Source organism: Selaginella moellendorffii, unplaced genomic scaffold (genome assembly GCF_000143415.4).
Source record: "Selaginella moellendorffii unplaced genomic scaffold, v1.0 SELMOscaffold_12, whole genome shotgun sequence".
Classification (NCBI taxonomy): Eukaryota; Viridiplantae; Streptophyta; class Lycopodiopsida; order Selaginellales; family Selaginellaceae; genus Selaginella; species Selaginella moellendorffii.
In genome coordinates, this window is record NW_003314273.1 from 931,712 (window position 1) to 945,200 (window position 13,489).

General features: G+C 41.4%; 3 protein-coding genes across 3 annotated transcripts; 1 reads left to right on the top strand and 2 right to left on the bottom strand.

Annotated features, from left to right (window-relative positions):
* The first annotated feature begins 4,368 nt into the window (after positions 1-4,368).
* Positions 4,369-5,267, top strand: LOC9659514 (psbP domain-containing protein 2, chloroplastic). The gene is made up of 4 exons (XM_002969240.2): positions 4,369-4,542; positions 4,588-4,676; positions 4,723-4,878; positions 4,934-5,267. The coding sequence occupies exons 1-4, from the start codon at positions 4,374-4,376 to the stop codon at positions 5,192-5,194; spliced, it is 675 nt and encodes a 224-aa protein (XP_002969286.2). The 5' UTR covers positions 4,369-4,373; the 3' UTR covers positions 5,195-5,267.
* Positions 5,268-7,603: 2,336 nt separating this feature from the next.
* Positions 7,604-10,641, bottom strand: LOC9659515 (protein IQ-DOMAIN 1). Its single transcript, XM_002969466.2, has 6 exons — positions 10,113-10,641; positions 9,842-9,985; positions 9,222-9,569; positions 8,933-9,163; positions 8,766-8,879; positions 7,604-8,709 (listed from the first exon to the last, which is right to left on the bottom strand). The coding sequence occupies exons 2-6, from the start codon at positions 9,959-9,961 to the stop codon at positions 7,843-7,845; spliced, it is 1,680 nt and encodes a 559-aa protein (XP_002969512.1). The 5' UTR covers positions 9,962-9,985; positions 10,113-10,641; the 3' UTR covers positions 7,604-7,842.
* Positions 10,642-10,692: 51 nt separating this feature from the next.
* Positions 10,693-13,467, bottom strand: LOC9660303 (protein EMSY-LIKE 3). Its single transcript, XM_024674164.1, has 11 exons — positions 13,184-13,467; positions 12,896-13,107; positions 12,711-12,820; positions 12,412-12,649; positions 12,168-12,356; positions 12,050-12,118; positions 11,742-11,993; positions 11,608-11,670; positions 11,480-11,546; positions 11,113-11,399; positions 10,693-11,038 (listed from the first exon to the last, which is right to left on the bottom strand). Exons 1-10 carry the CDS (start codon positions 13,236-13,238, stop codon positions 11,152-11,154), a joined length of 1,503 nt encoding a protein of 500 aa, XP_024529932.1. The 5' UTR covers positions 13,239-13,467; the 3' UTR covers positions 10,693-11,038; positions 11,113-11,151.
* Positions 13,468-13,489: the final 22 nt, after the last annotated feature.

The window sequence follows — 13,489 nt, forward strand, 5'->3', positions numbered from 1 at the left end:
TTAAATGAAAAACTTCTTACTTAGATCATGTGTATCCCCTTTCTTTTCTGAATTTGGAAAAAAGAAATCAATAAATACTCATTTTTTGAGGATTTTAACTCTCTTTAAACTGATTAGTTGAGTTTTTTATTTTCTTGTTTTTTCTAGGTTTCAAGAAGAAACAAGAAGACAACAACCTCAAATAATATAATCTAAATAAAAAGTTTTAATTTTGACTTTTCTTTTTGTCTAGAAGATCAATCAATCCAATTCTTTTTTATTTTCTTCTATGATCCTTGAAATGTAGAAAATATAATGATAACAATTATGATATATGTAAAAAGTATTTAACTTTTCTTTTAATACCTAAATTTAGAGCTGAACTCTAATACTGTTAGAATTAAACTTCAATACCATTGTGCTACAAAATGAAGGTTTAATACTAGCACTAACTCCTTATAGGCATACTAGTGGCCTAATGGAAGGAGGTGGTACCCCATTAACTAAGCCAGCATACTTATATCTTATAAAATTTTGAATTTGGAAAATCTCAACATATAATGTAATTCCTTTCATTGGAGCAAGAAAAGGTAAAAAGTTTAATTTATTAGTACCATCTCCAAGGAGAAGCAAGGTAAAATAAGTTTACTTAGAGTCGGACTTGAGATGTCTTTAATACAAAATGTATTAAAAGATTATATAAATTTAGATGGAGAGTTTGAGTAGTACTATGCTAGTTGACTCCTGGGAAGTCCAAATTTAGAAACTTACATTTGGTATTAGGTCACTAAATATAATACTATTTAAACTGATAATCATTACTTATAAGCCTCTAAAGTAAAACTTATACTATTCCATGAGTGAGTGATTGAAAGCAACTTTTTGTGCTACCTCCTTACACTCTAGGTATATCTTTGTCTTAAACTTAAAAATCTCATTGTGAGAAAATGAACTTAAACCTTCCAAAAAATAACTCCAAACATCTTTGTTATTCATATTTGCAATCATAATGTGCTCATGAGCAAATATGTTAACACAGTGCATAAGATCCCTATACTACTTTAACTATTTTAACTTTGCTCAAATTTTAAGACCAAGATATCCGACAAATATTCCTTATGATATAAAACCACATTTTAGTCCAACTTCTAGTCTATCCTTTTTCACTACACACTTGACACCACCAAGTTTTGGCATAATATGTGAGAAAGAACTATATATATATAGCCTTCATTGATCATCTATTTGCCGTTATGAAATGCTTTTCTATATTGTAAACTTAGTCTTCCATACCTCCTTCAGGGGCTTAAATTTTGAAACACATACAACTAGGGGTAGTTACAAAACTTTATTATCCTCAAAACTTAAAATGAAGTCCAAAACTTCATTATCCTCAAAACTTTAAAAGGAGTCTAAAACTTCATTATTCTCAAAACTTAAAAAGGAGTTTAGTTGTTTAAATTTACCTATTTTAGTTGCCTCAACTTCTTTTTTCCTCTTCTTGTTCTCCTCTTTTTGCAAATTCTCAATTTCAATGTTTTAAGCCCTACACTATAATGGTGTAACTTCAGGCCAAAACTCTTCCTCTTTTAACTTAGCCTCAGTCTTTTTTATAATATTTTTAGTAAGAGTTTCCTCCTCTTGATTCACTCCTCTAGAGGTTTAAGCATTATCAAGTCAGTTCCATTTGGCCATCTCACTAGATGTATACATATCTCTAACAATAAATGAATATCTTACTAAATGGTGCAATCTAACTAATTCTACATATATTGCTTTGGATGTACTAAAAAAGTATTTGTATATGCAACTAAAGTCAAAAATTTCAATAAAAGCTATATAAGAATTACTGAGACAATACCTTTGATACCAAATGTAACACATCTAAATTTGAAACCAAACTCCAAGCTTGTTACACTACAAAACAAGAGTTTAATACACACTTAAATTCCTTTATAAGTCAGTACCCCATCAACTAAAGTAGAATGAAACTTGGGCTTAGACCCAAACTAAACATAAAATAAAGAGCAACATAACCTAGTGAGAGCCAAATTAATATCTTAAGTAGTCAATCATACTTTAAACCACTATCCCTATTATATATTTGGACCCTCCCTTTCCTTCTCCTCTCTCTCAGCTCTTTTTTTCTTCTTAGATCCTATAAATTTATTAATCAAAATTTTATTTATTTTTTATCAGTTCTAAGAAGAAATGAGATCTAAATCCTAATGATCAAAGTAATAAGTTTTAGTATGGACTTCTCTTCTTGTTTAGGATCAATTGAGTTTTTTCTTTTTCTTCCAAAATCCTAGGAATGTGGATCCAAGAAAAAGATAAAAACTTAAATCTATTAGACTAAGTAATCCAAAGAGGCTCAATAACATCAATATTTTATGTAACCACCTAAGATAAGAAAGCTATTGAAACAAATTAGTCGTTTGCCAATAAAAAGGTTTTGGACTTTTCTTTTTGATATACTATGTGTGTGGGACTAAGATTTTATTCAATGTTAAAAAGGTTTATCATGCTTTTAATACTTCTCTTTTTAGTTCAAAATTTGTTTTGTAAGTGGAATTTGATTTCCATGACAATCTCAACTTGTTTAAGTTGGCATATGGCATCATTAACATTTAGGAAGTGAAATCATCAATTGATGGCCTTTGTTTGCTAGAGTTTGTATTTGAAAAGTCAGAAATAACTACAAGGTTCCTTGAAGAAATACAAAGATTCTCTATTGCCTCATGTGGTGGCCTCTAGTTAAAACTTGTTCTAGTTTGCAACACAGATGCTTATGTAGCAAGGGAAAAACTGATGTGGCAGAGAGGAAAAAATTTCATTAAGTATGAAAAGCCTATGAACAAAAGAGATCAATCTTTATGCCAAACTTGGAAGATCTAGCTTCTTCTTGATGATCTAGATGACTTCCTCCCCATACACATATTCTTATTCATGGGGCTGAGACCTTTGCCACAAGCCTACCTCCATGAGATGCCTCCATTAACTTCTTTTGTTCATAAGCTTTCATACTTATGAAATTTTTTGGCCACACCACACTATCTCTCTTTCTTACATCATCTTTTTTTCTCTTGTAACACAAGTCTGTAACAAGTTTTAATGGAAGGACAACAAGTGAGTTAAAAGTTCCACCTACAAGCAGTAGCCACTTTGTAATTTTACATATAATCATAATATCTTACTCCATGACAAGATAATTGTTTCAAGAAGTCTGTTACTAGCTATATTAAAAGAGAAACTTAGTGCAAGATTGATTTCTCCCTAAATCATAAGATGGGGTGTTGGATTTTCTCATTCTTAATTATTTTTTAATATTTCAATATTTTATATTTTAGAAAACCTATAGGAGTGTAAGGAATATATCTGGAATATCCAGATATATTCTTAGTTAGTAATCAAAGTTTAACATTAATCACAAATATAAACTATATTTACCATGCATGAGTATATCACATGAATCTAGTTCATCTTCACTTTGAGCTCAGAAACACATGCTCTAGGTGTGCAACTCTAGGGTTTTAGCTTTCTCTCACTCCAACTAATTTGATGGGTTGTACTTGGACTTTTGGCATTACTTTTCAGTATCTTACTTGATAATTACAATATAGTCCTTAGAGAGGACTCTCCACATATGCAACTCTTGAGTAAAGAATTAGAATAATTTCAATAAGAATCACACAATGTTTTTAGCTACTAAAGCTTAGTCAAGAGCTTCTACTAAAGCACTTGCATCCATGAGCACTATATAAAAGCTCTAGTCTATTATATAATAGACATGGTTATCTTAAACTTCATCATTATAATGTATATAAGAAATTAGTATCCAAGACCAACATACTCCATAAGATAACACTACTGTTTTCTTGTTTGTTTAAAGTTTTTTTCATGTCAAAAGTGCTCTAACACTTTCTATACAAGCTAATATAGTAATGTAGCACACCTTAAGAAGTACAAGTAGTTGAAACCTTACTAGTTTAATTGATTAAACAATATTTGAAATATTTCTTTTAAGGAACTCTATTAGAGGATATTCTTTTATAGTTAAAATTATCTAATTTCCCAATTATTATTTACTTAAAATAAAAAATGTATAGTTTAGAAAAATCATATTATCATTTTAGGATATTATATATGTAGGAAATTCTTATTAGAAAATTAATATATATTTATTTATTAAATATTTAGTTTATAATATTTGCTAGTTATAAAAATAACAAATTAATAATATTTTAGATGATATTTAAAATATCACTTTTCTAAAGTGTTGTAAAATATTATTATTATTATTATAACTATACATTAGCTGGTGATGGAATAATGTGATCAATGAATGTATATTTTTGGGGCATAAATGTGATTTTTATAAGAGAGAGAGAGAAATGAGTGTGTTGCGTTTCATGGGATTGACATCCAAGCTGGTCACAGCTTGCAGCAGGAATGAAACACAAGTGAAAAGGTGTAAACGCCGCTCGGTCTTGCTCGCTTGCTCATCCTCGCCAACGTCGCTGCTCTTCTTCCCTCTTCTCCACCAAGCACTAGCATTGGGCGGTATGTTCTCACACAAAAAAACTCGAGTAAAAGTTCTTGCGGCAGATGTGAAATCTCCTGCATCTCTGCACCTGGTGCCATACGAGGACGAGCGCAACGGCTTTGCATTCTCGCGGCCGGAGGAATGGACCAAGGTAAGATAACTATCTCCACACCCAATCTGATTCCATGACGTCGCAGGTTGACAAGTATGGGGCCACCGTCTTGTTTGAGGATCCGACCAAGAAATCCAACAGCGTGGGAGTCGTGGTGAGTCCCGTTAGGATCTCGTCGCTCGAGGAATTTGGCAGCCCTCAAGAGGTTGCAATCAAACTCATGGAAGCCGAGCGTAAAAAGGTTTGGTTCCTTCTGCATTTACCCGGAATAGGCATTTTGGATTTATCTTTGGTAGCCAAGCACGAATGCCGTGGAGCTTGTTAGCATCGACAGCAGAAGGATGCTAATTCCAGGCGGCGCGTCCGCTACCGTGTACGAGATTGAGTACAAGCTCGACAGTACGCGCGGGATGAAACGGGTCTACTCTGGAGTCACGATCGCCTCTAGAAAACTCTTCATCATCAATGTGGCCGTCGCAGAGGGAGCCAATGATACGATCGATCAAGAGACCGAGTCTGCGCTCAAATGCTTGGTCTCGTCCCTGCGAGTAACTTGATTTCTTCCGAAAACATCTTCGAAGAACCTTTCAATCTCCTTCACGGCCTGAAAGGCCTTCGTGAATCTCCTCCCACGAAGCTCATCCACGGTCGGTCCGTGAAAGGTCCACGATTGCTGTTGTTGTTCCTTCAAGCCGGAGAGATTTATCGCTGCCAAACTTTCGCCAAAGTTTGGCCGCATATCCAGTACGCCGCTTCCTGATAGAACTCAATGGCCATTTGTGAGAGCGAGACTTTAGCTGGGAAAACCATTGTTTGTTTAGAGCTCGTCGGCCTGGTGCTCCTCGCTCCTTGAAGCGAATCCGGGCAGTCGAGAGGAAGCTGTGCTGTCCTCGTCGTCGTAGTCGCCACCAAAGCCGAGTAGATCTTCTCGTGCACGTCGTTGCTGAACGTGTCGCATAGAACTCGGCGGGGTGGCGATGTCGGGTTGGGGCTTTTTTCTCGGCCTCCGCTTTGAAAATCTGTCTATCTCCACCACTTTAGACTGCTCTCGGAGCTTTTGTCTTGCTGAGCAGCGTCAGGAGCACTTATGGTAGCTCTCCTCCTTGGGAGGACCTTATCCAATGGATGAGCAGCCATCCATCGTTCCAACCGACTCTACACGCGAATTTACAGTGTTGCAGGCAAATGGAAAACATTATGTTCCCTAGTTCAGCAGAAGCCAACGGTCTTTCGCGCCTGAAAAGTCCGATCTGCTTTTGGTCGAACTTGCAAACTGATAAGGTATAGTACAGTCTTGTGTTCTTTCTTATGCAAAGGACTTTCCATGCAGAGAGCTTCTACTATGCTTTTACGAGATAACCAAACAAAAAGCTGCTTGTTATAGGTAGAATGTCGTGAGTTGGCATATGCAGTGTGTTATCACCCTATCGCTTGAAGCACATTGTGACAGTTGCCACAGACAGAGGAAGGAGGCTGCAAGAGTAAATGGCTGCCATCGGTCGCGTGCACTCAAACAAGCCCTCCCTGGGAGAGTAGCTCAACACAGAATATGCCAAGCTATTCTAGGATAATGCGGATTTTGAACATTCAACTCAACACTAAATTAAGAATAATAATCATAAGAGTCACAAATGATTAATGTGTTAGGAGAAGGAAATAATACACATAACAAAAGAAACACTGAAAAGTTGGCTTAGACCAAAAAATAAGAAAAAGTTAAGAAAGAGCATAAGGTACGGAGAAATTAGTAAATAGAAAATTAAAGAATTAACACCTACCTTACAAAATTTCTAACTCATCTTCAAAACTATTTTTATAACAATCAAGTTCCTTATCACAATCTAAAATCCATTCAAGCTCATAAATATTGATTCATCTAAGAACCAGATTGTATCATCCTTATCTTCATTTATCAACTATTTATTATTATTATTAACATTATTATGGTCAATGACATCAATTGGTCATTTATTTAATAATAACCATGAAAAGATTGAATCTTGACATGGTTATTATAGATTTTGGTTTTCATAGTTATTATGGACATCCATTGAGTATCAATGGACATCATAATAACCATTAAAAGATTTAGAATTGATTACAAAATTTCTAAATCATCTTCAAAGTTATCTCTATAATAATCAAGCTCATCATCACAATCTGGAATCCATTCAAGTTTGTAAACATTGTCTTATTATAAATTTAATCTTTAAACATTCTCCAAGAACCAAACTATCTTCATTTATTAATTATTAATTATTATTATTAACATTATTATGATCAATGGTATTGATTGGTAAATTATCTTTAAGGATTAAAAAACAAGGGATATAATGTTTATAATTTTTTAAATTTTGTTTATTTGGAGTTTGATTTTTAGGATGAACTTGATATTATTAATATTATTAATATTGTATAAATAAATTTATTAATTGATGTGGGACAAGAAGAATGTCACAACTAAAAATAATAAACCAACTTCAAGTAAATAAATCAACTATATTTTAATTAGTTTTTTAAAATTGAATGTCTCTTTATTTAAAAGAGAAGCAATTAAAAAGCTTGACTTTAACTTTCATTTACATATAAGTTTTAAATCTAAACTTATTTATTAACAAGTTCTTCTATTTTAGTGAATTGCCATCAGATATCTTTGCATACATTATGTACTAATACTTCTAAATATTTTAAGATATTACAAAGTTGAGAACACAAAGAAACTTTTAACAAAAACACTTGCACTTCAATTGCCCACCATTGTTCTAGGCTTTGATCATCATCGTCCCTAAAGAATTTTAAATTCTGAAGCACCACAAAGATCAATCTTAGTGAAAAATTTAGCACTACCAAGTCTATCAAAAAATCTGAGAGTGGTTTCTGCAATGCACCACTTGGTGTCTGCAGATCCTGCCAGTAAGCCTGCTGTGTCTTGAAAACTTGCTCACTTCGTAATGAGACTGGTCCAGTGATCACAGCAGCAGCTTTCGGTGTTGGTATGCTATTCTTATTGCTCCTTGAGGAGTTATCAAAACGAACACTTCATGAAGGAAGACGTTAAACGCCTTTGTAAGCACTGCGTTCTTGGTTTTTGTGCTCGATTCTACAGGATTCACGTACTGAGATTCTCCTTTTACACATCTCAGACTGGAAAGTCTACAACGCTTTTGTAGAGTTTAAAGCTTAACTTTTTCTCATGCAATCTTCTTCACGGCCTGAAAGGCCTTCGAAAATCTCCTCCCGCGTCTCGCAAGCTCATCCACGATCGATCCAAAGAGAGAGGCCCAGTGAAAGCTCCACGATTGCTGTTGCTGTTCCTTCTCGCCGGAGAGATTTGCTGTTGCCTTTGCTGGTGGTGTCGAGAGGAGCCTCCAAAGTTTCCATTGCCCGGCCGCATATCCAGTCCCGACAGGGAGTTCCGCTTCCTCGAATGGTGCTGCTGCCTCTCGGACGAACTCGACGGTCTTTGCTTTGGAGCGCTCTGAGAGCGGGACTTTGCCTTGGTCGATTTCGTAGAAGCCATGTAGCTGGGAAAGCCATCGTAGTTGTAGCTGTAGAGCTCGTCGGCCTGGTGTTGCTCGCTCCTGTTGGAGAGAAAAGCGTTGCTTTTGGTGGTCTTGGAGCCAGTCGTAGAGAATGCGGGGCTGCTCTTGGCAGTTGAGAGGAAGCTGTCCTCATCATCGTAGTCGCCAACAAAAGCCGAGTAGATCTTCTCTTGCACGTCGTTGCTAAACCTGTCGAAGCTCGCGGCATAGAACTGCTGTTTTTCGGCGGGGCGGTTCGGTGGTGGCGATGTCGACCAAGTGTTGGTATCAAATGTTATCGATTCGGATGACAACCCAGACTTTCTTCTCGGCCTGCGCTTTGAAAATCTGGCCGAGTCTATCTCCACCACTTTAGCACTGCTCTCGGAGCTTCTGTCTTGCTGCGCAGCATCAGGAGCACTTCTGGTGCTCTCCTCCGCGGGAGGACCTCCTCCCTGAGTTTCCCATGGATGAGCAGCCATCCATCGTTCCAACCAGCTCCATTCCCAGGGGCTAGTTTCCGACTCACAGCCAAGATTGTTGGCTCCACTCTACAGAAGAATTTGCAGTGTCACGAGAGACAAATGGAAAAGCTTACTTAAGTTACCTGGTGGCCATAAGCATAAGCCAACGCTCTTTCGCGCTTGAGAAGTCCGATCTGCTTTTGATCGAACTTGCACTGCAAGTCATCCACGCTTCTAGCCGAGGTATCCCATCCGTCCTAAAAGAATCAAGTCAACTTTGGGACACAATGAAAACCCGGAGCACATTTACCACGGATTTTCTAGGACGGACATCTTGCTGATGCTGCTGTCGCCGGTGACGAAGCTGCTGTTGGGGCGGCAGGCCTTCGTCGGATGCACGACGTGCACGAGCACGAGCTTGAACTTTAACAAGCGCCTGCATGCAGTGGAGTGTAAGGGCAGCTTGTTTACGAACAAGATGACCGCGGAACAAAGCTTGCAACCTGACCACAGCCTTGAGAGCTCGCAGCGCTCTTCTAGCCTGTAGAGAAAAACGGCAAGCTTTACAAATCGACCGATGAAGTGGTACAACTACTTACGAGATATCCTCGGAAGCCAGTCTGGATGATCACTGCGGCCCACTCTTCCAAACTCACGCATCCACGGAACGAGCCTCCAGTGCTGGTGAGACGAACCACTGCGGCCGCTGCTTGAGCAGCAGCCACGGCAGCCTCGGCAGCCGCAGCGGAGGCAGCCGCAACCGCAATTGCATGCTTGCTCTGGTCCTTTTCGAAAGAGAGGCTGTCGCTAATATCAAAGTCATGCAGAGGATGGTGGTGACTATGGCGACGCTGATCGTCGCTCTTGCGAACGGCATCTGCTACAGCCGAGTCTTTGGCAGACGATCTTCCAAAGCTCCACCTGCGCCTCTCTCGCGGCTTCTTCTTCTGCAAAGCGAATCAACCACAAGGAATCAATACCCTCACAAAAATCCGGGAAAACGACAGCAGCAACAAGGAAACAAAGCACAAGGCGATAAAACTCCAAACTTTTAAACACGGCGAAGAAGCGAGTATTAAAACTCTCGAGCAAGACGTTTCTGATCGTGAGATGTGAAGACCACAAAATCTGGCAGCCATAACTTCAACAGCATAAAGGAGAAAGAAAGAAAGAAAGAAATTCAAACTTCGGTGGAATCGATGGGATTGGAATCACTTACACTGGACTCCTCGCTCTTGCGTTCTTCAAACGAAGAGATCTTCTCCTTGGAGGACGAAGACGAGGACTTGCTCGACTTGACTCCAATGAAGCTCAAAAACCACCGGCTAGATTTGCCCATTCTTGTCTCTCACAGGAGCATCACCTAAGCGAGAAGATCACACAGCAAAGTCAACCCTAGTACAAGGAAGAAGAGAGGACACAAGATCACGGGAATGCATGCCTCCCGTGATCTCACTGTACGAAGATCAAGCCGAGAAAGAGGAGCTCACCTTGCGAAAGGGGGTTTTGTCCCACTGAGACTACCGAAATATCGCCAGGCGCATCGAAAAGAGCAAATGCAGCTAGAGCGCGAGCTGGCGATCAATCCAGGCAAACGATTGAGCGCGCACAACCGAGAGGAGACGAGGCCGAGAGCGCATGTAAGCAGGAGAGTGGATTAAGAAGCTCCACCAGCGAGCGCGATGGCGATGGCGATGGCGATGGGGATGGCGATCGAGAATGGGGCGCGGCGGCGACCATAGCTCGCGGCCTCGACCTATATGGAGGAAGAGAGAAGAGGGAAAACTGTGCCAACAGCCCGATTCGAAACTCGGCCTCACGTCCGCCGATTCTACAGCCCCGCATACGTGTCGTGACACGTCAGCGACACGTCACTGCGCCTCCAGCGTGGAGCACCCGACGGCGCCGATTGCATCGCTGCGTGTACGCGAAATCACGGGTGTCATTAAACTGGAATTTATGATGCATTATTCCGCTTTTCTGCCGAACCAAAAAACAAAGAGAAAAAATGAAAAAATGAGGGTGTGAGGGCCAAGTGACTCACAAGGGAAAAAAAAAAAAACCATTCAATGAGTCCATCACATTAAAACTTTTCGATTGAAGATAAGGATAGATAGAAGCAAAATCTCTCCTCCTTTTATCTTGTGTAATAAGCTTTAGAGATCGATCGACGATGATCCATGTGAAGAGCTCCCAAATTTGTGGAGAGTTCCACACGATCATCACCACTGTTGTGAGTGAGACTTCTTCCCTTGATCAAAGCCTGCATCTTCCAAATCATCTTATGTTACAAATACAGCCTCCTGTTCTTCCCTGTTCTTCCCCAGCCCGCTTGTTAATACTGTAAAACTACCTGTTAATGAATAGTTGTGCTGTGCCAGTGTACAAAAAGAACCTCAATCCGGCTATCGTTTCCCTATTTTTCCAGAGCCCAAAGTCAGCCATGACAAATGCCTTAAAGACCAATCGAAAGAAGAAAAAGTGACAAACCTCGGTTGGTTTTTTTTCTCTTTGCTGTGTTGTTTGCTTCTAGCCATCTTCGTCTTTCTCGTCACCGTCCTCCCCTTGCTGATCGTCGTAAGCGTCGGACGCCGCACCGCCCTCGCCGGCAGTGTGCTCGCCGTCGGAGCCATCGGCCTCGGCCCTCTCGTTTCCAGCAGTTTCTTCCTCGTCACTGTCCGCGTTTGTGTGTTCCCGACTGTTTTGAGCGCTGCTTCTGTGCTCCCTTTCGTGATCAACGGATTGAGTTTGCGACGAAGGTGGCTGCCCGGCATCGTCTGTAACATATGAGAACAATTAACAGACCACAGTCTTGTTTCTTCGTCCCCGAGCATTTATTCGAGAGCATAAAACATACCACTCTCGGCTTCGTCAGACGACTCGCCGACTTGTGCTAGTGCTCTCCTGATATTCTCCTCGTGAGCCTGAAAGCCCGCGCTGTTAGAAAAAAGAAAAGCAATAACTCCGGGATGGGAAAAGCACTACCTTGGCGGCTTTCTTTGCATCTTCGAGCTTGGCCAAATCGTCATCCTCCTCCAGCTTGTCCACCTATTAAAGGCAGTGAAAAGGAAATTAATAGTAATTTCTCTGTCATTCGAATGTAAAAAAAGTAGCACAACCTCCTTCGCCAGGTCTTCTATTGGTATAAGTCCGAGTGATGACCGCGAGCCGTTCTCAGCCGAGGATGGCCCTTTCCATCCCCGCATTTTTGGAGTACCGCCCCGTGCTTTCCCACCCGGTGATGCTACGCTACCCTTTGGCCCTCTCTTCATGCCGCGGCCCATGCCACCTCTAGCAGCTCCAGGTGGCGGGGCTTTGCGTCCTATAACTGCATTTGGACCCTCGACCCATTTCAAGTCGCTCGGAGGCACCTGAGAGAAAATACCACAATCTCAAACTCGCATGATAAGAGCAAACGATCGCTTACTTCTTTGAGATCTATCCATTCCCACGTCTCATTTGCGGTGTCCATGTCGTAGACAAGTGCATGACGTCCCTAAAAGACTGAGTTGGAAACAAAATGATAAGAATGGTACTCTGGTTACCGTCTCCGCATTGTAGTCGGTGATAAGAGCCTCGTAGAATGCGTTATCTTCCGGCCATCGCGTTTTAACTTTCTTCCCAATGTATGGATCTATCGAGACTTCGGCTGAATTCTCTGAAGCTTTATTCGAGGGTGGCCTCCCGGCCTTACCGCCATGTCCTTTTGAAGAGCTAGAAGCTCGCCCTTGCAGCTACAGAAAAAAGAACGAAGGTAAGTCGACAGGCAAGAGAACTGAGAAAGTTTGCCTTTTGCTTCTTTCCGCGGGGACCATTGCTTGGCCCAGGACGCTTAGAGCCGGAGGTCGATTGAACAGGACCGGTTTTGATATGTGGAGGCAGCGGAGGTGTTGGAGTCGACGACGACGGAGGCAACGCTGCCTGAGGAAGAAGCGCAGTTTTTTGCTTCTTGCGAGACTGAGTTGTTACAGGAGGCGGCGAAACCTCAGCGGAGGGCGCAATTGCTGGTGGCACCGCGGATAGTTGTCTGAAATGAAAGAAAGAATTAATTTGCAAGAGTACATGTCAAGCAAAAAAAACTTTCTTACTGGATTTGTTTGATGCTTTCATCGCTCGCAACTTTTCCCAAAAACTCCCGGTGTTGCTCGTCAGTGACGCGCAATTCTTTGCGCAAATCCGTCATCAGCCGCTCCTTTGCCTAGGACAACATCCCAAAGTCACAAGGATGAAAGAACGAACACAAATGGAAAAAAGAAAACCTCCAACAACTCACCCAAGTGATGACCTCCGACTGAGCTCCAAACGCACGTAAAACTGCAGTGTAGGCCTCCTGCTCCAGCCGATGGATCATATGATCCACACTCCCCGAAGGCTGCGAGCTCGCGTAGATCACTCCCGTGGCAGCTCTCCCATTCCCACTCACGCGGACGCCTCGCGAGGCACGGCCGCCGGCGGAATGCGTGGGCGGCAGATCGTCGTCAGTCCCTGGGCGCAAACGCTTAGCTATAGATCGCTGCCGAGGAATCGATCGATCGACGGGAGAGGGAGAGCGAGCGCTTACCGCTACTGTCCAAGGGGTCGTCGTATTCCATGCTATGCGAGCGCCTTCCCGACATCTATCCTCGCTCAGCGCCTCCACATTGCCCTAATCACTCCCTCCTGGGACACAAAAAGATTTCCCTTAGGTTGTGTGTAGGACGTCCTTTGCCCTGTTAATCCTTTGGGCACTCGCTCGTCTCTCCTCCAGCGCGGAGATTCGACAAACTCTCCATATCGGCCCCCCGCCGCGCCGCCACTACGCCGCCAAGTACGAGCGGCGGCGCCGCCTCAATCGCTGGTCCGCTCGAAAACCCTAAAACAGGCCCAA